Genomic DNA, 25,833 nt, shown 5'->3' with positions numbered 1-25,833 from the left:
CACACACACACACACACACACACACACACACACACGTCTTGACCATGGAGTCACAGAATTAGAAGGGCCCTTAGAAATTGCCTAGTTAATCCCCCCCCTTTTTTTTTTTTACAGATGAAGACATAATAGAAACTACTCTTTCTCTTTCCTTTCCAATATTAAAACACTAATCCTTTAAGGTCCAACTCAAGCTCTGTCTTCTCCAGTTTCTCCAATACATATTTCTGAATTCCTATTATATTAAAATCAGTAATGCACACTTTTACATTTAGTTAATTAGTCATTCAGCAGACACCTGCTATGTGCAATGTGTGTAATTTTACTTTCTAGTCAGATTGTTGACGTCTTAGAATTGTATGCTCCTTAACACTTTAACTGGTTTGGTCAAGAACCGTTTGTATCGTTCAGTGTTAGGCATATAGTAAGTGCTTGATAAATGCTTAATGAATCAAAGGATGGGGCCCCAGGCTCTCAAAGCCAGAAGCCTCCTGGCTTCAGTAAGTCTACTAAGTTGGAGGCCTAGAGACCTGAGGATTGGTTAGGTGAGTGCAGAGGCTCATTACAAAAAAGGGGGCTGTTAGGTGATGGATTTTTTCAGCCACAGCAACTTATGAAATGTGGAAAGTTGATATCTGCATCTGCAGAATAAGTGTCCACACTGATTAAGTCCCTTTTCCTAGAAATTATCAAAGGTGTTGAAGTAAAGTAGTCATAGTTTCTGTGGGTTTATCCATCACTATGTTCTAGGGAGACTCTCCAGGAAGACCCTAACATTAGAATGACTCTTAAAGAGAGAGATGGTAGAATCTTCTTTCCTGGAGGCACTTAAAGCTAAACTAGAGAACCATGACTTAGGTACAGTCCTGCCTGGAGGGTAATGGCCTGGGTGATTGGGGTAAAGAGGACTTAGCATGGTTTTTATGTTTTTTGGAAATATGTTATATGAAACATCAGATTAAAGTATAATATAAAGAATTCAATTTTTTTTTTGAGTTGAGAAGATGTCATTCCATTATTATGCCATTCCATATTGAGGGTGAGATTTCACTTCCCACTTTAATTCCTTGCTCTTCCTTTTCTTTTCCCTTTGTCTTTTTTCATTTCTGTCCCTGCAAGTACCTCCAGCTAATAAGTCCATTCCTGTTTTTCTGTCAGCATTATACTCTCTGCATATCAGTTTTTCTTTAGAGGAGTCTTATGATTTCATCAGTGGGGGTCTCTCCTTGTGGGTAAAGTACCTTTGCTCATGCATATCGAAGGTTTTTCTGTAAGTTACAGTCTTATAGAGCTGCTTGGGGCACTGAGGGGTTAAATGAGGTCAGAAAGCTAGTTTAGTCAGGGGGCAGTGTTTGAAACCAGTTCTTGACTCCAAAGCAGCTGCCTTTATTCACTAGACCAGTCTAGACTGTCTCTCAGTCCAGAATGCTTTGTGAACTTTGAAATGCTAGAGAAATGGGAGCTGCTGCTATTGTTGTTGTTATTTATTTTCCTCATTGATTTCTCTGTACATAACACTACTTGATAATGTTCAGTAGCCAATTGTGGTTACCAATTTCTCTCGGGGATTTCTCTGGTGATTTCATGTGTCTCACATCTTTTGGGTACCTATTTCCTGTTATTTCATATAAGGCCACTTTGTTTTGGCTTTGCACATTGGAGATTCCTGTGTAGAAATTATTGCCCCTGTGTTTATTGGCACATATATGCTGTCATGTTGCTGTGGCTTATTCCAAGCTTAAATTATTCCTTTTACTCTTAAATTTTTTTTATACATAATTGAGGATTACTAAATCCCTGTACCTTGATTCTTCTCCCCCCCCCCCCCAAGGCAATTGGGGTTAAGTGACTTGCCAGGGTCACACAGCTAATAAGTGTCAAGTGTCTGAGGCTGGATTTGAACTCAGGTCTTCCTGACTCCAGGGCTGGTGCTCTATCCACTGCACCACCTAGCTGCCCTGATTCTTCTTTATACTACTCTTTCCTCCTTGCTCTGGCCTCTTTCCTTATTCCCTCTCCCTTGGGCTCTTGGGAGAACTTTTAGATACTGCTCTTTGCTGAATCTCTATCTTCCCTACTCACCTATCCATTGAGCCCAAAATAACAGCTTCAGACCTGGCACCAAGACAGTGGGGAGTGTGACGACTACTTTTTTAATTCTTCTACATGTACTTCTAGTTTGGAATGAAATCATAAATTGGTTGGGCAGCTAAATAAAAGCAAATCCCTCCTCCAACTCCTTCCCATCTGGTCAGGTGGAACTGATAGCCAAAGCAACATTTTAATAAAAGATCTGCCTAGAAAAATATAACTTATTACCTTACTCCCTGCTTTGCCTTTCTCTGGAGCTATGAATCATTCTACAAAGGATTGTTCATTTGCTTCTAAGGGTTAGATCAAATCAGCAAGCATTGATTAAAACACTTACTATGTGCCAGGCACTGTGCTAAGTACCAAGAATACAAGCAAGAAAAAAAAAAAGATAGTTCCTGCCCCGGAGGAGCTTACATTCTAATGGGGAGTACATAAAAGGGACCTGAAAAGCAGGAAGCAAAAAGTTACCCCTACTGGGGCATGATGGAGAAGTCTGGAAAGTCAAGAATAGAGCTAGAAGAGGAGTGACTGTCCTGAAAACAACTCTGTCTGGCACTTTATAGTCTTTATCTCATTGATTTACACATTTATATAAGGGAAACTTTAGGAGAAAGGACTACAACTGGAAAAAAGATTTTAGAAGGACTCAAGCAGAAGGATCTGATAAAGTGGAGGAGGAGCTGGAGAAAGAAACAAAAAGACTGAAAAACTGAAGGAAGAGAAGCAGAAGGAGAAACATTTGAAGAGAAAACAAAATGTCATTCAATCAGTCAAGAAGAAGCCCATCTCTTCATTTGCCACCAACTACTTTGATTGGTTTCAGATCCATCATCTTCATCATGTCTTGCCCAGGATAAACTTATCACCAGGAGACTCATTATCATCATAGGAATTGCTTCAGCTTTGCTAGTCATACTTCATCAGTACGGGCTGATGTTTCAGTGTCTCTGATTGGAAGCCTGGAGGGTAAAGTGAAAAGCTCTTCCCATAGCCTCCCTTCATTTGACACAAGCTACTGTGCTTGGTTTCAAGTCCAACTTCTGCTGCAGCATCCTTTCCTACTTCCACCACATCCCCCAGCTTCTTTCTGGGTATTGTCTTCCCTCATTAGATTATGAGTTCCTTGAGGGTAGGGACTATATTTCTTTTTCTTTTTTGTATCTCTAGCATTTAGCACAGTGCCTGACATATAGTAGGTGCATAATAAGTATCAAAAGGGGTCAAAGCTTGGTAAAAGAAGGGAAAAGATGTTGGGTGTGGCTATCATAGGGATAACAATGTTCTTTGGAGATGAAGAGAATGACAACTCCAGAGCTAAAAGCACGGATACTTTTACATAACAGTTCTTCCAGGAGCTGCTAACAAGAATGGCTAACACCTGAGCCTCTCATATTTAGCAAGTATGGAGAATTTTTCAATGGCTTTCATAGAGCATGCAGTGCTTGCATTTCTTACATATCCAAGTGACTACTATGTTTAAAATACAGACTGGTCTCTCTCCCAGAAGAAAAGGTAAAGTGGTAATAACCAGTTTTGAGGTTATCCAGGAGAATGACTTAAAAACAGAAAAACAACGAAGAAAGGCTTTGACGTGAAAATGAAGAAGAAAAAGATGTGAAGGGCCAAAGGGGAATCTTAATCTGTTAGGAAGTTGGAGGGTGGAAGAATATGATACAAAAAGGAAGGTTCTGGACACACTGAAGAGGAAGCTGCTACTGCTGACATTCCAAGAAATGTAAACATGGATCCCCAGGTGTTGTCAGGTAAGAGATCATCTGGTATAATAAGAGTGAGACTGAGAAGAGATAAATGGTGGTGGTTGATGACTGCCTGCTGAGGGGGCTCTGAAACGGCTATCTATCTACCTGACAACAACAACAGCAAGTTCTGCTGTCTTCCTAGGACATCCAGAACATGACTGAGAACCTCCCAGGACTTGTCAAATCAGATGACTGTCACCTATTTCTAGTGATTCACATGAGCACAAATAATTTTGCCAGAAAGAACCTAGAAAGCATTGACAAAGATTACAAAATCTTAGGCAAGAAACTGAAGATCTTAGGGATATAGGTAGTCAATTGGAGGCAAAGGACATCAGAAGAAAGAGGCAGATTTGGGAAGTGAAAAACAATCTGAGAATAGGACTTAGATTTCTGGACTATACCTTAAATATTGGAAAAACAGCAATGGAATGCACTTTATTTGGGCGAGTATATTTGCCTCTTGTGTATTTGCATCTTACACATCTAATTAAAGGATCTTAAGTTGAAAAAAGAAAGGGAGGGAAAATGATAGCTATGTGTATCTACCCAACTAGCTATCTAGAGAGCAACTGTAGTGTTAAAAGAATAGCAGTAGAGACACCCAGAAGTTCACAGGATCTAAGAAAGATATCCTCATATTAAAAAGAGGCAATTATGCTATAGACTACCTTGACAGAAAGATGAACTAAGTGGGTATTTAGGGAAACATCACAAGTTTGGCACAAAGCATAATATAGTGGTGATGAGGAACTTCATTTGTTTGGAAATCTGCTGGAGCTCTCAGCTGCAAGTGGAGAGGCTAATAAGTTGTTGACTTTTCTTAATTATTATTTCATTCTTCAAAGAGTTAGAGGAACCAACAAGGGAAACTTCTATTCTGTATCTGATTCTCACTGTCAAGAAAGAAATGGTTCTTGGGATGGAGATAATGGGAACTCTGAAGGGATGGAACCAGATCATTTTCAAATTTGACAAAAAGAAGAAAGCTAGGGACAAAATGAATTCATCCTACACTTTAGGAGAGTCAATTTTTAAAAGTTCAGAGAAAGTATAAATAGGATGCTATGGATTAAAATTCTGTGGGGAAGTCTGCCCAGGAGAGATAAGAAGCTATCAAGCCAAATTTGAAAGACCAGGAGGAAATTTTGATGAGGAGGAAAGCTAAGTATTGTCTAGAAACCAATGTGGGTATATAACCTCACCAGTCAATTTAGATTTTTTAAAAATGTGTATGGAAGACAAAAGCAAGGACAGGTAATAGAGGATGAATACAAATCCTTGGCATCATCCTGTAACAATAATGTCAAGAGTTGGAAAGCTCATAGTGAGTTGAATCTAGTAAAGAAAATTAAGGATCAGGGAGGATCAAGTAATGGATAAGATTAATGCTTGGGATAGATGAGACAACAGTAACTTATGGAGAGAAGGTAATGCTGTTCAACTATTTTCTCTTCCTAGAATCTTTGGACTGGAAAGGATAGAATAAAGATGGTCACTATTGAGTTGATATCCAGGATAAGTAAGGAGATGATGAGAGAGCAGCAGCTGTCCTTGATGAGTTCAGGTCATCAGGCCAGGTGAACTATATCTTTGGTTTGAAAGAACTGGCAGATGTGGTTACTGAGTCAGTGATTTTTGAAAGCCTGGGTAGGATTGAGAAGGCACTGGAGGATAGGAGAAGAGCAAATATCTTTGTTTTCAAAAAAGAGAAGATAATAGAGTCTGCACATTACAATTCATGGCAGAATTCTAGAAAGTATGTTAAAAGGATGGTTAGTGTGTTGTAGGTAGAGAACTAGCCTTGAAGCAGAGACAACCTGGGTTCAAGTTCAGCATTTGACACATACTGGATGTTTGACCAAAGAGAGGTCACTTAACTTTTCTGTGCCCCAGGCAATTCTCTAAGACTATAATTTTAATGCTTAGAAGGTGGTATTGATCTTGCTTTGATAGTGGGAGTTTTCTTACCTGGGAATTTCCTATACCAATGAAATCAGAAGTCTAGTTCTTATCCCTATGCTTAGTGAATATATAGAAAAGGAAGTGATGATCACAGAGGCAGCACAGCTCCATCAAGCACAGATTATCCTAGATTAATCTCATTTCCTTTTTTGACTAAATTATTAGATGGATAGATTAGGGGAACGTTACAAATATAGCTTACTTACATTTTAGCAAAGTATTTGATAAAGTGTCTCATGCTATTCTTGTGGAAAAGATAGACCATTGTACATTTGGGTAGTTATGTACCAGGTAGAATGACCACACCCAAGAGGGCATCACCTTAAGTGTTTAGAAGGAGGTCTTTAATAGAGTATCTTAAAGAACTGTGCCACTTAACATTATTTTCAGTGATTTGCTCAAAGTCATAGTTGGCGTGCTTATCCAATTTTCTTATTTCACAAAATTAAGAGAAAACACTAACACATGGGGTGACAGATTTCAAACAGACCTCTATAGAGTACTGGACTGAATCTAGTGAAATGAAATTTAGTACGTAGAGCTAACACTTGCGTTCAAAAAATCACCTTCACAAATCCATGCTGGAGGAAGCATGACTAGATAGAAGTTTATCTGAAAATGGTCTGGGGGTTTTAGTGCTCTGCAAGCTCAGTATGTGTCAGCAGTATCATCTGGAAGCAAAGAAAGCTATTATACTCTTGCCCTTCAATAAGAGAAGCAGTGTCCAGGACTAGAAAGGTGAAAGTCATCTGGTCTGATCAGGCCACATCTGGAATATTGTTGAATCTAAAAGCTGCATTTTAGGAAAGATTGCTGATAAGCTGAAGAGTGTTCAATGAAGACCTATTGTGATAGTGAAGGCCCTCAGGTTTATGTGATATGAGGATTGGTTGAAGGAATGGGAATTGTTTTCCCATGAGAAGAGAAGACTTTGAGGCCCAGGAGAACATGATACCTGTCCAGGTATTTCAAGGGCTGTCACATGAAGAGGGATTAGACTTATTCTGGTTGCCCCCAGGGCCAGGACTATGAGCAGTAGGTGGAAGTCATCAAGAAACATTTAGTCAGTATGCATTTTTTAAGTGTTTTCTATGTGTCACATTTAAGTTTTGACTTAAAGAAGATGACACAGAACTAGCTGCCTCCACCAGCACCACAGTGAAGTGTAGGGACTTTCTTTCCCCTCCCCACCAAAGATAGACTGAGCAGTAATTACCTGATAGGAGCCAGGGACTTTTCCCTTCTCCAACCAACCTTCATTGTTCCACTGGCCTCATTTTCCTTGAACACAGGAAGTCTATTGCCATCTGAGTGCTGAGCCCCAGATCCCTATGTCTGTTGGAGATATCCCAGAGCCCCACTTCACTCTAACACTCTAACCCACTAGCCTCTTGGTAGAAGACCAGCTGTCTGCCCTTCAGTTACTCCCCAGAATGCTCTAGGCTTTGCCATCTGTCCTTTTACTTTCCCTGCCAGAGTAGCACCTGGCCTTTCCAATCTTCCAGGAATTGAACATAAACAAGAACCCTTCTTTATATGTTGTGTCCCCCATTAGAATGTGAGTAGTAACTATCATGATTTTTCTGTTTGTATTTCCAGAGGTTAGCATAATGTTTGGCATATAATAAAACTTAATAAGTGCTTTCCTGTTCCAAGCAAAATTATCTTGCCATTACAGCTGTCCCAAAATCGCATAGGTTGCTTTTGAGGGTAATGATTTACTTCTCACTAGAGCTTATTCAGATAGAGACTAAATGCATATGATTTTTGTTTGTTGAGTATGATTCCTGTCAAGAGTACAGGTTAGACTAGATGAACTCTTTTCAGCTCTGAGATTCTGGTCTGTAATTAGTCCTGTCATAACCTCCTAGCCTCATCTCTCATTATTCCTACCTCAGCCCTGATTGTTGGCCTCTATACAGAATTTGCTAGTTCCCCTCTCTATGCCTTTACTTTTGCTGTCCTCTACAAAGTCAATAACCTTTTTTGTAACTCAGAATCCTGTTACTGGAATGTCAAAGCAACTCTTTATCTTAGAAATCTTTTCTTCCAACTTCCTTATGTTACATATGGAAAAACTGAGGCCCAGGAAAGGGAAGATATGAGCAGGATTAGATCTCAGGTCTTTTGACTCCCGGTTTAATGCTACTTTCACTATACTGTGCTTTTAAAACTCTCCTCTTTTAGGTAGCCTTTCCATCCTTTACCTTTGGTCATGCCTTAACACTTCATCAACATTTATTTTCATACTTCGTGGTAAGTTTTTTAATTCCAACTACAAGTTTTACAAATTGGTATTTCCATTCTTTGAACTTATAGGTCTTTGTACTCTGTCTCTTTGGGTTATCTCCTGTTGTGAGATACTTAAAGGTAGGCTGATTGTCTTTTATTTGGGCACCCTCAGTGTCTCTTATGAGTTTATATAACATGTAGACAGTTCTTGCTTTACCTGCTCCAGCTCAGACAACAGCTCTTGGCAGGTCTCAGCAGCAGTGTTTGATGTGTGGTGGCAGCTGCATAGCAGTGCTGGTGCAGACCCATGCTAGAGATCCTTGACACAGATCCGTTGAGGGGGTGGGACTACATGAAGCCCCACAAGGGGAGGGGAAGTCTATGGAACAGTATGCTTTTTATATTAAGTGAGAACTGACTGTACTTGGGACACAGGGCTCCAAATTATACTTTCGAGATGAAGTTTAGTTGCCCTGCTTGAGCTTTTGCATATGAGCAGTGATGTGTATAAATAAATGCCATTATAATAGGAGTGCCTGGCCTGTTTGTATCTCCATAGTAGACCTTTCTGGAAGGTACCTGGGACTAGCAAAGCTCAGACATTTGTTGAAGAGGAGATCACCTTTCATCAACCATCTCCTCATTTCCTAATTCTTAGCTATTTGTGCATGCACACTGCCTGCAAAGTTAGCTACTGGCTCTTTCACCCCAGCAGAAGTTACTTTTGACTAGTGGAAGGAAAGAAAAAAGGAAGGAAATTAATTGATTTTTTAAATGCTGTACTAAGTGCTGGGAATGCAAATTTTTAAAAAAGCAAAACAAGAAGCCCTCAAGAAGCTCACATTCTAATTGTGAGAGACAACATGTAAAAGAAACTTTAGGTGTAAGGTATATAGAAAGTCCCCAGAGTTCTAAGAGTACAGCAGCAGGCGGATAACAATGCCCAGGCGTCTTTAGGTTGCATTAGTACAATCTGCTGACAGCACCAAAGGATCTGGAAGGCTTAGAACTAAGACAGTTGGCCTGATGGCCCTCCATGATACCCAAAGTTATAGTTGGCATCTCCCATCCTGTCCAAGTGGTGTGAGCAGTCAAGAAGCCCCATTGTTTGGTCGGCCTGACTTGAGTCTAGGCAGCTGGCAGAGGGCCCAAAGGAAGGTGAAGAGGGGAGGATTTGAATGCCCCTGATTGTGGCAAGTCAAATTCCCTTTGCCTCTGTTGTCTGTTCTTAGGGACTTATTCCTTGCCCTCCTGTCTCTTCACAACCCGGTTCCGTCCTGAGCATGGACTTACACAGAAATACAGGATGGAGATATTCTGCTCTTTCGTTCTAAGGGGGGGCAGTGCCTCTGAGCAAGTTCCATGGTTAGTCACTTCCTCAACCTTTGAAAAACATGTGGCATTTGCTGTACACAAATGATTGGAATATTAAATGGTTACAATTTTACCTGATAAAATAGCTACATGTATACTGCATGCTGTCTATATTGAGCAGCAAATCTGGTATTTTATTGTGCCTGTGAGTGTGTGCCATGTTTCAGGAAGCTGTACAGAATGCTCACATGTCTGACTGTGAGGTGTTGTCAGAGATCCTAATAACAGGACTTCACTTTATTGCTTTTGTGGTTTTTTTTTTTTAGCCAGGCAGTGGGGTTAAGTTACTTGCCCAGGGTCGCACAGCTAGTAAGTGTTATGTGTCTGAGGCCTGATTTGAACTCAGGTCCTCCTGACTCCAGGGCCGGTACTCTATCCACTGCACCACCTAGCTGCCCCCGCTTTTGTGCTTTTAAGGGGATAAATGTTAACAGGGTCATTTCTCAACCAAATCATTTCACACCTGAAGATTTTATCAGTTATTAATTAAATAACCTTGTGTAAGGTTGCCAGTTTTATTTAATTCTGGAAAGTTTACTACCAGGTACTCATTAATTCAAAGATTTATAAAGGTATCTGCCATAATAAAAGAGAATAATTTTGTTTTAAAGGTATCCTATGCTCGGCCAAGCTCAGAAGTTATCAAAGATGCCAATTTGTATATTAGTGGACTCCCAAGGACAATGACACAGAAAGATGTGGAGGACATGTTTTCAAGATTTGGACGCATCATCAACTCTCGTGTACTTGTGGATCAGACAACAGGTATGCCAGGCAACACGAGATACCAGAACCAATGCTTGCTAAGGATTGTGTTGGCTGATGGTTTTTCTGGAAGCTAGCAGGTTTTTCAGGGAGATACAGATAATTTCAGTGTGATTTGAATGTCTTAATTCTTTTGTGGGGTGGGCAGTTAAGTAATTGGGTGTGATGGTACCTAAGTTTAAGACTTCTTAAACACATGAAGCTGGAGAAGGATGTGAAAAGAATGGGAGCCTTGGCTTTATAATGCCATTTAATGTTGAAAGCAAGAAGAAACATCATGAATTTCCCCTGTCAAATCCATATAGGAAAGGGGGGCTAGGCCATCCGGTATCTATCCTGGAAGTGCTTAGAAAGAGGATGAACTACTTGACTGGGTCTCCATTATTCTAATGCTTTCAGTCAAATCAGTAAACACTGATTAAACAACTATTATGTTCGAGGCATTGTGCTAAGTGTTGGGGATACAGAGAAAAGAAAAAGACAGTACTTGGTCTAGAGGTGCTCACAATCTAATGGGAGAGACAACTAGCAAACAGCTATGCACAAACACTCTATAGACAGTATAAATAGGAAATGATCAGCAGTGGGAAGGCACTAGTCTTAAAAGGGGATTGGGAAAGGTTTCCTGTTGAAAGTGGGATTTTAGCTGGGGCTTGAAGGGAGCCAAAGAAGTCAAGAGGCAAAGATAAGGAGGTAAAGCATTCCAGGCAATGGGTGACAGCCAGTGGAAATGCCCAGAGCCAAGAGTGTTTGAGGAACAGCCAGGAGGCTAGTGTGACCGGATTGAAGAGTATATGTGGAGGTGAGGAGAGGTGTGTATAACTTTGATTTTGGAGAAAGCAAATAGCTCACAGTAAAAGGAGCAGGTTTAGAATCTCTTTTCTTGTTGTGTATAATTAGTGCTGTCATAATTGAGAAGCTCCATGGCTGCCTCTTTTTGTCAGAGTGCCTTTCCATGCCCTTCTGGGATTTTTCTATTGAGCACCCATCTGTTTTAATCTGACATTTAAAATTTTCCAGAATTCAAGTTTTGAAAATCAAAAATCAAAGCTAGGTAATCCCATTGGCAAACTTGCCTGCCTAATCATTTGTCTCTTTCAAATCATCAGTCGATAAGGGATTTGTAATCCAGATTGCATATTACAGTGTGCCTCTGTGATAGCTAAAAGAATCTGAATTCAGTGGGAGCAGATGATACTGGCAAATGTGAAAGTGAGATTTTTGGCAAATGATTCCAGTGGGAATGATCTGGAATTGACTCGAGATTTTTGTATACCTTTATCAGTAAACATATTTTTTATCTCTGTTGACTAAACCCCATATATATTATAAAAATAGTGAAAATTATTTTTGTCCAGTCTATCCTGAGAGTTGTCAAGTGGTTGAATCTTTAAGGCAGATAGCAACAAACTTGTGGAATAATTAGACCAAAGAGCTAGAATAGAAGACAGCAGAGTCGAGAAATAGCCCTTGCTAAGTTGATGTTTTGAAGTAAAGAGTTTAGATGTTTACTAAAAACTGAGAAGTGGTATGGAAATGCATTTGAGGAGCCAAATGGTCAGTCTTTGTTGTCATGTTACTTCCCAGAACAAAATAGAAATCTGTCTCAGAGCATACATTTGGCATATACCCCAAACTGATTTGGACACCTTTTTAAGAATGTATTATCAAGAATTTTTTTCCTGGACTACCAGGTCTTGACTGGAGAATTACATTTGCACTTTAGTCTTCTTATAAGAACCTCAAAATTCTTCCCTTAGTTCTTGTTAACTTGTCATGCAATCAATCAGTGAACATTTATTAAGCACCTACTATGTGTTAAGTACTGTGTTAAGTGCTGGAAATAGAAAAAGAGACAAAAGACAGTCCCTGCTCTCAAGGAACTTACAATGTAATGGGGGAGACAACATGCAAATAAATATATACAAGCCAAGCTATGTGCACTGTATATAGGAGATAACAGAAGAAAGGCACTAGAATTTAGAGGGATTGGGGAAGGCTTCCTGTAGAAGATGGGATTTTAGTTGGGACTTCAAGGAAGCTAGGGAGATCAATATTCAGAATGAAGTGTTGCACACGTAGGGGGGACAGCAAGAGAAAATGCCCAGAGCTGAGAGATGGGGGGTCTTGTTTATAGAACAGCCAGGAGGCCAGTGTCACTGGATCAAAGAGTATGGTTTGGGGAGTAAGGTATAAGAAGACTGGAAAGGTAGGAGGGGGCTAAGTTATGAAGGGATTTGAATGCCAAACAGAGCATTTTGTATCTGATCCTAGAAGCAATAGGAAGCCACTGGAGTTCATTGAGTAGGGATTAGGGTTTGCAATAGTCCAGTCATAAGATGATGAAGGCCTGCACCAAGATGGTATCAGGGTCAGAGGAGAAAAGGGGGTGTATTGGAAGAGATGTTGCAAAGGTGAAATTGACAGGCCTTGGCAAAAGATTGGGTATGGAGGGAGGAGGGGTAAGAAATAGTGAGGGGTCCAGGATGACTCCTAGGTTGTGAGCCTGAGGGACTGGGAGGATGGTGTTGCCCTCTCTAGTAATAGAGAAAGTGGAAAGTGGGGAAAGATAATGAGTTCCATTTTAGACATATTAAGTTTAATACGTCTGCTGGATATCCAGCTCAAGATGTCTGAAAGGCAAGTGGAGATTTGAGATTGGATGTTAACAGAGAGACTGGGCACAACAGGTAGATTTGAGAATCATCAGCATAGATAATTAAATCTATGGGAGCTCATGAGATCACCAAGTGAAGTCAGATAGAGAGAGAATAGAAGAAAGCCTAGGATAGAACCCTGAGGGACACCTATGGTTAAAGGGAATGAGCTAGAGGAAGATCGAGCAAAGAAGACAGAGGAGTGGTCAGATAGGTAGGAGAACCAGAAGAGAGTAGTGTCTCAAAATCTAGGGATAAGAAAGTATCAAGGAGGAGAGAGTGATCCACAGTGTCAAAAGACTAAGCAGAGAGGTTGAGAAGAATGAGGATGGAGAAAAGCCCATTGGATAAGACAACTGAAAGATCACTGGTAACTTTCAAGAGAGCAGTTTTGGTAGAATGATAAAAGTCAAAAGGCTCTTTTTACCCCTCTGCTACTGCAGGTGAGTAAAGACAGTGAAGACAGCAGTTGTTAGCAAGGTGACAGATAAAACATTTCTCGTTTCTGTCTTTGGGGTTAGGAGTTAACGTTTTTAAAAAGAGAGGCTATAGGATGGATCAAAGAGATAGTAGGAAGGGAAAAGGTTTAATTGGAATAATAGAAGGAAAAGGGAGAAAGGTAAGAAGGAAGTTCTGATGAATAGAAACCGTGCTGTGGTACCAGAAGGCATCATTAATGCCTCCTATTCTTTGTTTTGTTTCTTCTTCCTTCTCCCATTTTCCCCCCACTTTAGTTATTTCTTTTTTAAAGGAAATAGACATGTGCATAAAAAATTAAGAGGTGGAGGGCAGAGTAGAATAAGTCATTTCTGAACCTTTGCCTCTTGTACTCTGAAGGAGATTGTGGTTGGAGGGGACATTGAGCTTGGCTAGTTGCCCCTAGGTACCTGCTCCTTGTTGATATGGCCTTTGTTTCAGATGATGTCCTGTAGGCTACTAAGTGGCCAGAAATCTTACTACTGATGTATGGAGGAAAGGTTTATTCCGCATTATGGAGGAAGTAGATGTTTAAAAATATTTCAGTTGGAAACTAAAGTTTTATCTTTTGTGCTTTTGAATGAAATGCTTCTTAGTATTAAAAGATTTATATTTTGGAAAATTATCTTGAAAACTCCTAAAAGCCAGAACTTAGGGGATTTTTACAATGTAGTCCTTAACATGTAATTTTCAAGTTCATGCTGTTTGGTACTTTTAATTCTAAATTTGTCTTCAATTTTTTTTCATCTTCAGTTAAATCTCTTCCAAATTTTCAAGAAAACCTAATACAATAATCATTTGTAATGTTATTTCAAACTTCATACAAACAGGTGAAAAAAAATCTCTAATAATTTTTTTTCTGGGAAACATTAATGGTATTGGCTTTAACTTTGTAGTTGTTTCAAAGTTTTCTAAGTTAGAAGAGTTTTCATGCAGTTGGTGTTGGTTTGTGAGATGAATGATTTTGAATATTTAAATAGTTTTTCTTCTGCTTAGTCAGAAATCTAATGAGAAAAATTTCCAGCAAAGGTGAGTATACTGTGGCTGCCCTCTTTTGTACTTTTGATATCCTATGGAGAGATTAATCTCCTGGCTAGGGAAGTTTGAAAATATTTTCTGGGGAAAGTAACCATTTGATGTATTGAGACTTGGTTTCAAAAGAAGTCTAATTTGTACCTGGGTGAGAGAGTGTTCTCTTTGAGTAGCTATATGAAAAATCTTCCATGGGATTACTTAAAATTTGGTCTCATTCCTTTTTTAATAAATTTTTATTGGCATATTTTGTTTTTATATTATGAACATTTTCAAATTATTTCTACTCTGTGAGAGAGATCTCTTGTTACTAAGTAATACTGATAATGCAGTGACCTCATCTGAAAGTGCATGTAACATTGCACATTTGTAGAATGTACCACATCTGTAGCATCCCCCAACATACATCTGTGTTTAAAAAAAAATTAAAGAAACCTCTCCCTTATCCCAATCCCATTGAAAAAAAGAGAAAAGGGAAAAACAACTTTACAAATATGCAGCAAGTTTCTCTGCCAAAGGTCTTACTTCCCAGAGAGATATATATTTATGGAACTGATTCAAATGTATAAGAAGAAGAGCCATTCCCCAATTGATAATTGGTCTACTCTAAGGATATGAACAGGCAGTTCTTCTGGAAAGAAACCTGGGCTATCAATAATCTTAGGAAAAAATGCTCCAAATCACTAGCAATTAGAGAAATGCAAATTAAAGCACTTTGAGATTCTACCTTATACTTGTCAGATTTGCACAGATGACAAAAAAGGAAAATGATGTATGTTGAGGGGGAAAGGTTGCCGTGGGAAAGCGGGTCCCTTGATCTTCCATTAGTGGACCTCTGGTGGCATTCAACCATTCTGGAAAACAGTTTGGAATTGTACACAAAAAGTTGGTAAGCTGCATATGCTCTTTGACCCAGCTATACCACTGATAGACCTATACTCAATAGAGATCAAAGAAATCAAAAGAAAAGGGCCTATAGGTATAAAAATATTTATAGCAGCATTGTGATATATGAATATGATGGAATACTATTATATTATAAGAAATGAGAAAATTTCAAATTATTTAAATTCAAATATTTCAAATTATAGACTTGTATGAATTGATACAGAGTGAAGTAAGATCCAGAAGGGCAATTTTTACTCTACTGTCTATAAAAACCAACAGTTTTGAAGTCTTTCTAAACTGATGAAGAATGAAATGAGCAAAACTAGGAGAACAAGTTATGCAGTAGCAACAATACTGTAAAGACAGCTCTGAAAGCTGTAAGGTCTATGATCAACAAAGTGACTATCCATGATTCCAAAGAACCAGTGATGAAACATACTCTACCCTTCTGACAGAGACACAGTAGATTTAAGGTGCAGTGTGAGACAGGTATTTTTGTATACAGCCAGTGAAGGAATTTGTTTTGCTTGACTTGTGTTCCTCTTTTAGAATCCTTTTTAGGGGATGGCAGCAGTAGGAGTTAGGATAAAGACATTAAATATTCCCCCACAGTTTGTAGACTCTTTTCATGTATGCACTTAATAACTAGGGTAGTGTGCTAGTGGTGAAACTGAGTCTTTCATTCCTGTCCATTCCCTAATACTAAGAAAGCTGTTTCTTCTTTGGTAGTTATGATTGTTTAAAAGAAAATTATAAGTATAATTAAATAGTGTCCAATTAAGCACTATTTAGAGTCAAGCAAATTGAACCCAAACTTATTCCCTGGAAAAGACTTACTATTCTTTGCTGCCTTTTCAGTTTCAAAGGGATGGGAAAACTCATTGGAGTAGAGAGCAGATACCTAGGGGGAGCACAGTCAAGAATTATGGGCTACTTTGCTCACAGTTAACTGCTTAGGTTGCTCCATTTGGTCCTCAGCATATTTGTGTTTTAAGGCTATCCACCATATCAGCCATACTTTAAAAGGAAGATACCCTTGACTTCTTATCAAAGGATGCTACCCCTACCTCCAGATCTCTCTAGGCTGGTGAGAGACTACAGAACACAACCTCTGGTCTGTAATTTGTCCCTCAGGCTGCCCCAATCCACCCTACACTTAAGAATCATCAGAATTCCCAGTAGGATTTCCCTATCAAATTCAAACTCTTCTTTCTAGTCTTATGTTTTAATAATCCTGTTCACTTACTTTTACCTTACCTCCAGTTCTCAGTAAATACATTGTTCCTTTACCTGGATTCTTCACTCAATTTTGTCTATTTGCTCTCTTCCACACCCAACTTATTGTCTTTACATTTGTTGTTTTCCTCACTTAGAATACTCTTCTCTGTCCTTTCATCATCATCATCATCATCATCATCATCATCATCAGACAGCCCTAAGTACCTGTTTTCATAGTGCTATTTCATAGTGCTAAGCTTGGGATTGTGTTGTCAAGGATTATTAGATCTAGTTCCTACTCTTTAGGAACATGCAGTCATTGACACCCAAATATAGGCAATGTAGATGGCTGAGTAGAAATCTCAAACTGTGAATGGATTATAAGGCATTTAAGTGATTTAAAGGTCATTTAGGAGTCAAAGGTAAACTCATAATGAGAGTAGAAGTCAGGGACACTGAGTCCTTGAATTCCCTGTCCTGACTGGGTGAGGCATGGGGAAGCTAAAAACTCTTTTCTGTTCAATCTTGGAAGACTGTAGGGAGGGTCAGGTTTCAGAAACTATTTGATTGTAGGAACAGGGCTGGTGTGAATCTCATGATTATTGAGTGTAGGGTGGATTGGGCTAGTTTTAGGGACAGATTAGAGACAAGGAGTTGTGGTCTGGGAATACCACCAGTCTGGAGAAATCTAAGGCAAAGTAGCATCCTTTAGTATGTTCACATGGATTTGCATAAAGTAAGGCACAGTAAAGATGGGTTGAAGGACTGACCAAACAGATGGCATTGATTTTTGTGGTTACCCCAACAGTGGCAATTCTAATGAGATTGGTGATCTAATTTCCTGGCCCATGGCAGGTGAGAGATGGGGGCTGTGGGGGGGGGGGGGGGGGAAGGGGAATAGAGAATGCCAGAAGCACACAACAAAAGCAGCATGAAAGGGAGAATTGACAGCTAAAAAGGCTTTAAAACAAAGGTAAGGGAACTCAATACAGCAATCTGGACCATTTGCTGTGGGGGGTGGGGGGGAGAACAACAAACAGCCTTATTAGTCCTCAATTGGCCTTGAGGGCATTTCTGTTGTAGCCTATCTCCTTGCAGCTCTACAGACACCTGGCAACAACTGTGGATCCATCTCAGCAGCCTAAACAACAGCCACTGGGAACAGAGGAGCACACCTCCTGCCCTGCTCCTTAAAGTAATGGTTATTTGTTGTTAAAAAGAGACAGAGCTATATGATAGATTCAAGACTTACATCAACGGTGATTAATAAGAAAAAAGTTTTGAACTTAAGTGATTGAGGTTTAGTTATCTGGAAAATTCATAAATGTAGAATTTGTTGTTTTCCAGTGATGCCCTGATAAGTAAGGTGTAACTTTGTGTTGAATGATGTCAATGAAGACTATCAATTTCACTTGTTCTGCTAGTATTCCTTACTAGGAGTGATAGATTTTGGTTTCCAGAATAGACTTGGTTGGACTTGGTTCAGTAACTGTAGCTTTGAAATATCTCAGCTATCTTCGTTAGCAGGAACCTTTCTCTGGCCTTGTTGTAAGCAGGGGTGTACTTGGCACTTCTGCTGAGCAAGTGGGCCTTGTGTCCGTTTTCTCCAGCACTACTGTTCTTCATCTAGAGGGAGGGAGCTTCGGTGCAGAAGTCACCTGGACTTGATCTTAGTGGAGATGACATAGGAGGAAAAGCCAAAGAGAAAACAAATTCCATGTTTAATTCTTAAGGGACTATAGTCTCTGTTTCTCATAGTGAATAGGAAGTATTAGAGTGATGGCTAGTGGAAGTCTATATTCAAAAGCAGAAAATAAAGTTGTTATTTGGAAGTGGCTCCAAATTAAAGCTTAACTAAAGGTAGTAGTAATCTGTTTTAGTTTCTGAGGTCCCTAAACTGGGGAGGAAAAAAAAAGCATCCTTTGAGGTCAGGGTAGTGTACATCAAACTTCTTCTCTCTAGGTCCCTTTTCAAGTAACAAGAAGCAAGGGGTTTCTGTCCAGAATGCTGTATTGTCCTTGCTTGTGTAATTTGTTTTTTGTTTTGGGTGGGGAGACGAGGGAAGAGAGGGAGACACCTTGTTGACTTGACTTACGCAATCTACAAATCATATCTACAGATATAAACACATTTCTTTTAATTCCCAGCTACTGTCACTTGGGTATTGATTGAGCATGTGTTCATTGTTATGAGTATGCACCAACTTGTGTTAAACATTTTAATTTAAAATTGCTGTAAGATGGCCTTTAGGCATAAAAGTAGCTTGTGGGCTTTGTCTCGGCAGCAATAAGAAAGTCTATCTTAGTATATCCTTTTTCAGATTGCTTTTCAATTGACATTTTGTCATGTATTTTGGAATATTTATTTTTCCTAAAAATGTGATTTGGCACAGTACTTCCTAGACTTTAGTATAGTCATTTAGGCTGAATGACAACATTCCGTTTTCTATTATTAAGGCGATTTGAGAAAAATGAGTTAATTTGTTTTTATATTTAGGTCTATTGTTAATTTATCCCATCTACCAAATTATCAATATAAATCCGAGTTAGGTTGTGGAAGAATTTGACTTTTGTTTTTCAATTTTAAAAGTGCATGCATTTTTCCCTAACTGCGTTTTTATTGATTTGTTAAAAAGGTTTGTCCAGAGGGGTTGCATTTATCCGGTTTGACAAAAGATCAGAAGCAGAAGAGGCAATTACCAGTTTCAATGGCCATAAACCCCCAGGTTCTTCCGAACCCATAACAGTGAAGTTTGCAGCCAACCCTAACCAGAATAAAAATGTGGCGCTGCTCTCTCAGCTGTATCACTCACCAGCTAGACGATTTGGAGGGCCAGTTCATCATCAGGCACAAAGATTCAGGTGGGTCAGGAGGACTAATTCACTTCAGGTCTCTGCTGTCACTCTTACCCCAATCCATTTCCATTTAGGACCAGAGCTGCATTTTTAAAGCTGTAAATAGCTTTGTCCTGGTGTGTGCATCAGTTATATAAGAATTATTGCTAAAATGAAATTGTTCAAAACTAATATGTGTATTGGAATCCTTCCTTCTCCCCAAATCAAAAACGTATCTTTGTGAAAACGCTGATTTCCATAGCGGTGTCTTCTTGAGCTGGAATCAAGGGGGAGGGGGTAGAAAATGGACATGATCCCTGCTCCGTGGAGTGAATTGTAAAGTGCTTGAACTCAGAGTCTCCAGTTAGATGAGACTCAAAAAATAAGCTGGAGCAGCCCACCCACAGGGAAATCAGCAGGCTCCATTGGGTGGGCTTCAATTTTACAAACATTTCAAACAAAAGTCTAGATATTTGACCAACAGCTCTAGGGCAAGCCTGTCTTTTTTTATATGCTCTATTCTAAAGCCCTTTTTCCAAATGTACGTGATAATAGATGCAGGGACCTTGGTTTTTTCCAGCTTGAAAATGCCCCAATAATAGTGGTCCCCCATGTCAGGAGGCTGTCCCTGTCTGCTCGACTACAACAGAGTGGATGCAGAACTGGAATTTCAAAGTTGGCTTTGCTGCTGCTGCCTTGCTGCCCACCCTGAGGCGGGTCACAACTTTCTGAGCCTCTTTTTCTGTTAAACAGAAATGGCATGTTGACTGATCTCCCTAGCGGGCTGAGGATTTTTCTTCATGACTGTAAATACCAGAAGTACGTTTCTCATCAGATATCCTCATCTTTGTGTTTGAGAAATCAGGTCAGAAGGACTTGTTCAATCCCACAGGTGAAATTTGTTTTCCAAGGCCTGATGAAAGTTTAGTACTCCATACCTCCTAATACCCTGTGCTGCAAATAAGTTATCTGACCTCTTTTACATGGTTGCTAATTTGAAGGCAAATCATTAAAGGGTCTCTTTTTTTCCCCCCCTTATTGAGAAGTAAACTGGATACTCTGAAAATCATAATGCAGCTCCCACTCTCTGGCACTTTTCAGATTTGCAAAGTGCTTTCCTCACCTCCACCTTATGTAGGAAGCATAGTTAGATGTATTATTATCCCTGTTTTATAGATGAGTGGGTATTGTCCATGGTCTCATAGCAAAGCAATGTCAGAAGTAGAATTTAAACCCAGGACTTCTGGCTTCAAGGGTAGCAGTACTCTTTCAACTAAGTCATGTTACATCTCTTGATTGGTGGTGAGTATAGATTAACTGCTAAGTCTAATAAACAATCAGGTAACGGAGCTAGAGAACAAGATAAAGAAGGGATGAGAATAATGGGGACTTTTATCCAAGGAGATAGAAAGAAAACAAGGAAAACGAAGAAGAACTAAAATTTCAGAGAGAGGCAAAAAGCTAGAGTATCTAATAAAGAGAGAATCGCAAAAAAGCCTAAAATGTGAGAATGGAAAGGAGAAAGGGAAGAATAAGTAGAGATAAAAGAGGAAAGGGTTAGTTACTAAAGGACATTTGAAAACAAAAAGAAGAAGGCCCACAAAAGAGTATTGAATGTGGTGATTGCTTCAGGAAAAAGCCTTCATGAGTAAGAAATGTATCGGAACCTTCATATTAAACATAGGAAAAAATGGGAAATAGTTCATTTCTTTATGACTACTGAGGTAAAATAGATCAGCTGTGATTGGTAAAATGGAAATCCACTGACCAGAATTTCAAATCACAAAAATGTAAATAAAATACAACTGAAATAGCAGGTCAGAGGTATTTTTTCAGTATAGCAAAAGTCATATACAATTTTGGATCCATTTTATTTTATTTGTATTAGGAGTTATCCCCTTATTGAGTGGAGAAGCAGGGGCTTGTGGGAATATTCTACAGAGCAGAGGTTTTTCTGAAATGTGGGATCCTGTTTTTTAGTTTAAAAAAAAAAAAGCACCTTAGCAAAAGTTTGTATATCTGGTACTTGGAACACCTTTTTCCAATAATTATGGGTATTAGCTAATTATTGTCCCAGATAGCCTTGGAATTCCTTAAAAGAGAGTCCTACTAGGTTATCATACCAGCTCAAATGTTTAAGTGTTCAGGGCTAAACTATCGTCTCAAAGTTTAAAACGGTGGCCATCTTCTCCATCTATTAAAAAATAGACCTCTTTGAAAAATATACTGCATGGAATCCGTAGCACAAAGATAATAATGACCCTTGGATCATTAAAAGACATTTATTTCATTGCTCTACGTCTTATCCACTCATATTACCCAATAATATTTTAATGGCCTTTCAAGGTATAGCATGCTCCATACTTGGACAAGCATAAATGTTGGATTATTTCCCATTATAATCTGACTCCAGTCTTTGCACTTGTTTATTATACGTCATTTAGACAAGTAGAATTGATGGCCATCTTCAGAGTATATTTCAGGTTTTCCACCAATTCTATTTCATGTTTCAGCAGTCTTTAGCTTTTTCAGAGACTGAACCTTTTAAAATTGTAAGACATCCTTTGGGTAGAATGAATCCTATGATCTGTACTTCTACAAGTAATTATCTGTAGAAGTGTCATTTTGGAAAAGGTAATTTACAGGTGGTGTGGGATCTCATCCAGTGATGTTGCCGTTCTGCTAGTCCTCAGGTCCCAGTGGGATAAGTCATTTGGGTTATAAAGACCTCAGTTGAATTACCTGGTCTGTTGTTCTATTTTACAGGCAGGTACATCTTGCTCACTTCTGCACATTGAAGATTGCCCTGTGCTAAGTTATCCAGTTATCCTGGCTGGTGCCATAGATCCTTCAGGAGAGGGGGTGCTTTCTGCAGAGATGCCCCAGAGCTCTTTTTACATTGATCTTCTAGAGAATCTAAAGGAAAGAACAGTTATGATAGAGAGAAAGGGGCAAAAGTAAACCAATCTCTGCATTCTTTCTTTCTGTTAAGAGAGTTCCTTAAGTATCAGAAAAGGGTTTCTAGAGAATAGTGAGATCTGATAGATTCAAGGAACCCATGAGGGGCATTATAGAAGCTCCAGCAGTTAAGATGCAGAAATCTAGGGCGAAGCATAGTACTAGAGAGAGCAAAAATGGCTTACTTTGGGAGGAGAAATCATTTTATGGCCCCAGACTTAGCTTTTCAAAGTGATCAGTGTGTCTCCATCTTAGCCTTGGATAACTGGGGTCAGCAATTCCACCATCTCTTATGGCTCCTTATTGCCTGACACTTCTTAGTTTAAATATTTGAGTTGCTATTGTGCCCTGATGATCCTTAAGTTTCCATCTTCTCCACCACCAGTAGTATTGAGCAGTCATACATACCGCTGTTACTTTTATTTTTGTTTGGGGGAACAGGGAATGTGAGGAAAGGGGCCCACAAACTGCCTCCATTGGTGGTTTGAGAGTTTTTGTTATCTATCTTCAGTTGTTTTTCTTCCATGTTGATTCATTTGATTGAATTGAAATTTTACATGAATATTGTGCTTTTTATTTGCTAGGTTCTCCCCTATGGGTGTAGATCACATGACTGGGCTTTCTGGTGTAAATGTCCCAGGAAACGCATCTTCTGGCTGGTGCATCTTCATCTACAACCTTGGTCAAGATGCTGATGAGGGAATCCTCTGGCAGATGTTTGGCCCCTTTGGTGCGGTTACCAATGTGAAAGTTATTCGCGATTTCAACACCAACAAGTGCAAAGGTTTTGGTTTTGTGACCATGACAAACTATGAAGAAGCCGCCATGGCCATAGCAAGTCTCAATGGCTACCGCCTGGGGGACAAAATCTTGCAGGTTTCCTTCAAAACCAACAAGGCCCACAAATAACTCGCTCCCGCTGTTTGGTACGGAATAGCTCACTCAGAGTGACACCAGTTGAAGCATTTTTTTGTTAGTGTAAAACTCATTTTGCGCCAATTTTCACGTGTTTGTCTTAGTCTAAATGAGAAATGAAAAGGTTTTTTATACTCTGGGATGCAACTGACATGTTCAAATGTTTGAGATCCCACAATGTTAGACCAATTTTAAGTTTCTTAAGTTATTTCCTTTAAAATATATATGAAACAGAAATCTTAGTAGACTGCATTAACTAACCAGCCCCTCTGGATGGTGGTAAAATTGAAGCATGCTTTAACTTATAAGACTGTCTAACATTTGTTTCATTTAATGTTTCCACAAACTGGAAAAACAAATTCTTTTTCTTCTTAGTTGTTAAACTAAAGATGTTAGACTGACACTGAGTGTGCTTTTTCTCAATAGCTTAAGCATTTAAAATGATTGACGCCTTAGTTGACAGTAAATTGCTTTCTGAAGCAGTTTTCATTGCCACTTTTCTGTTAACTTAATTTTCAGTTTTTTTGTTTTTTTTAAAGTGGTCTTGTAAGTAGTAGCATGCCTGCCTGACTTTTAACACCATTGGGGAGGTAAGTTGCACGCTGAGCCGTGGCCAGACTGTCGAAATTAAAGTACAAAGATTTTTCAGAAGCCCAAGTTTGAGTAGGAATGGACCAAAGAGTTTCAAAGAAACTCCAAGAAGATTCCAGAGTCAAATTTATTCTCCAAAACAGTGTGAACATATGTTGCTCCTTTGACATCCTGAATCTTTTGTCCAAATAGCGTATGCCTGGTGCACTACATCCTGGTACATTATCTTTTGAGAGAACTTTGCAGTTTCAAAGATCATTCAACATAGTTTAAATTCACAAGGATAGCTCTATTTTGTAATAACACATAAACATTTGAGCATTGTATTTCTCGCATCCCTTCTTGTGAGCGTTAGATTCTTTTTTTCTATCTTAGGTTTTGTTTTGAAAATTTGCTTTCATGTGAACACTCAGCAGAAAAGTACTTATTTCTTGCCAGTTATCTATTAACAAGAAGACTTTAATTTGTAGTTTTAAAGATTAACCCCCAAAGTTTTCTTCATGCTGCCTTGACTATTTTGGGTTGTTCTGTTTCTGTTAAATTTTCTTTTGCTTTTTTGTGTTTTTTGTTTGTTTTTACTTTTGCATTTAAGACCATTAAATTTGATTTTGTTTTGCTCAAATTTTGTTTTGTTTTTTATTTTCAATTTTCTTTTGTTTTGGGTAGGTATTGTACAGCAGGTCCAACATTCAGGGAGAATTGTCAGGTCTTAAGGAGAGTTTAACGGCCTCAGGAAAAAAGCCTTGACATGTCTGTGGTGGCGGTATAAACTATATCATCGCAGGATGATTCTTTTCTAAACCTACCGATGTTGATAGGCAGTTAGAAAGAGGCCGCAATAGGCAGATAGGCTGGTAGCATGCAGCAAGAGAGAACCCCGGGAAGCTGTTTCAAGAACCTGATCTGATTTTTATATAACTAATGTACAGAGAAAGAAAAAAAAATGGGATGATTTAGGACCAGTAATTTTTAACTATGACATGAGATGGAACTATTTAAAGATGATGTTTTTTAGTTATTGGTGTAATGGAATTACTGATTTATTTTTTTAAAAGGACAAATTAGGCAATAGGTATCACCTTCTCCCAACGCAGTTCATTATTTTCAGAAGTATCTGGATAGTTGGCCTCATAACTGCTTTCCATTCACCTAGCCTTCCAAAATATTGAGTCCCTATCACTTGTTTGTATTTGCTTCACGACTTTTAAAAAGGTTTCTTTTTTCACTTTTTACACATGATGAAAGATTGGTGCCAAGGCTTGGCCTTGAGAGCTAGCCGGACACTGCCCAGGATCCACCTTACCCTCAGAAGTAACAAAATCCAAAGGATTGTAGCCGCTTTTTATAACAAGGATTTGTGGTCTGTGCTCCATTTGCTTTGTTTTAAATGGGGGTGGGGGTGGGGGGAGGGCGGGGAAAGTGTAGCTTCTGTTCTGATCTAGAAACAGTGCCTATTTGCTGGAGTAAATGGAAAGGTAGACACTGTGGTCTTGCCATGGAGAATTTTTATATTTTGAGTCAGTGTGTTCTATGAGAAAATAATACATTTTTGGTCATGGCAGCATTTCAAAGCCTTTCTTTTAAGTCTTCTGGATGAATACATGATTTGCGGTTCTGAATCTTGCTTTGAAGCTACTGTATTTACAGTTTGCTGCCAGCTTTGGCTAGTGCTTGACTTCTTAAGAGAATTCTACCCTAAATCGTATACTTTGCAAATGATGATGGCATCTTTGCCACATCTGTATTCTCTTTTCCTTTGATTCAGCCTGATTCTTCAGACCCTGGAACTAATGGAAAAATGGAGGTATTTGGGCTTTTGATGTGTCTGTCACCTGACATTTTTCTGGTACTTGGGGCCCCCACGGGTTTGAACACACTTGTCACCACAGGTCCCAGATGCTTCTTCAGGAACATTTGCAGGAGTGTGGAAAGTTTAACCATTGATACATTACTTCTGGAAAGCAATCCACCATCCTGATAGTTGCTCTAGCCACTCTGCTTTGCTGGAAACATTTAGTAGGTTAACTCAGCCCAAACCAGATTGTCAGGTTTGTTCCTAAAAGGGAGAGCTCATTT

General features: G+C 39.1%; 1 protein-coding gene across 2 annotated transcripts in view; it reads left to right on the top strand.

The window, feature by feature from the left end:
* ELAVL1 (ELAV like RNA binding protein 1) overlaps nt 1-25,122 on the top strand; it is a 77,491-nt gene extending 52,369 nt beyond the window's left edge. For both annotated transcript variants that reach the window (XM_027844154.1, XM_027844153.1), the window contains 3 exons: nt 10,034-10,187; nt 19,095-19,320; nt 22,836-25,122. In XM_027844154.1, coding sequence (XP_027699955.1) covers nt 10,034-10,187; nt 19,095-19,320; nt 22,836-23,160 — 705 coding nt within the window. In that variant the 3' untranslated portion in view covers nt 23,161-25,122. The remainder of the gene's footprint in view (nt 1-10,033; nt 10,188-19,094; nt 19,321-22,835) is intronic.
* The last annotated feature ends 711 nt before the right edge of the window (nt 25,123-25,833 follow it).

This window comes from Vombatus ursinus, unplaced genomic scaffold, assembly GCF_900497805.2.
Source record: "Vombatus ursinus unplaced genomic scaffold, bare-nosed wombat genome assembly UNPS02014935.1, whole genome shotgun sequence".
Lineage (NCBI taxonomy): Eukaryota > Metazoa > Chordata > Mammalia > Diprotodontia > Vombatidae > Vombatus > Vombatus ursinus.
The sequence above is the reverse complement of the archived record's forward strand: the minus strand, read 5'-3'. Positions and strand labels throughout refer to the sequence as shown.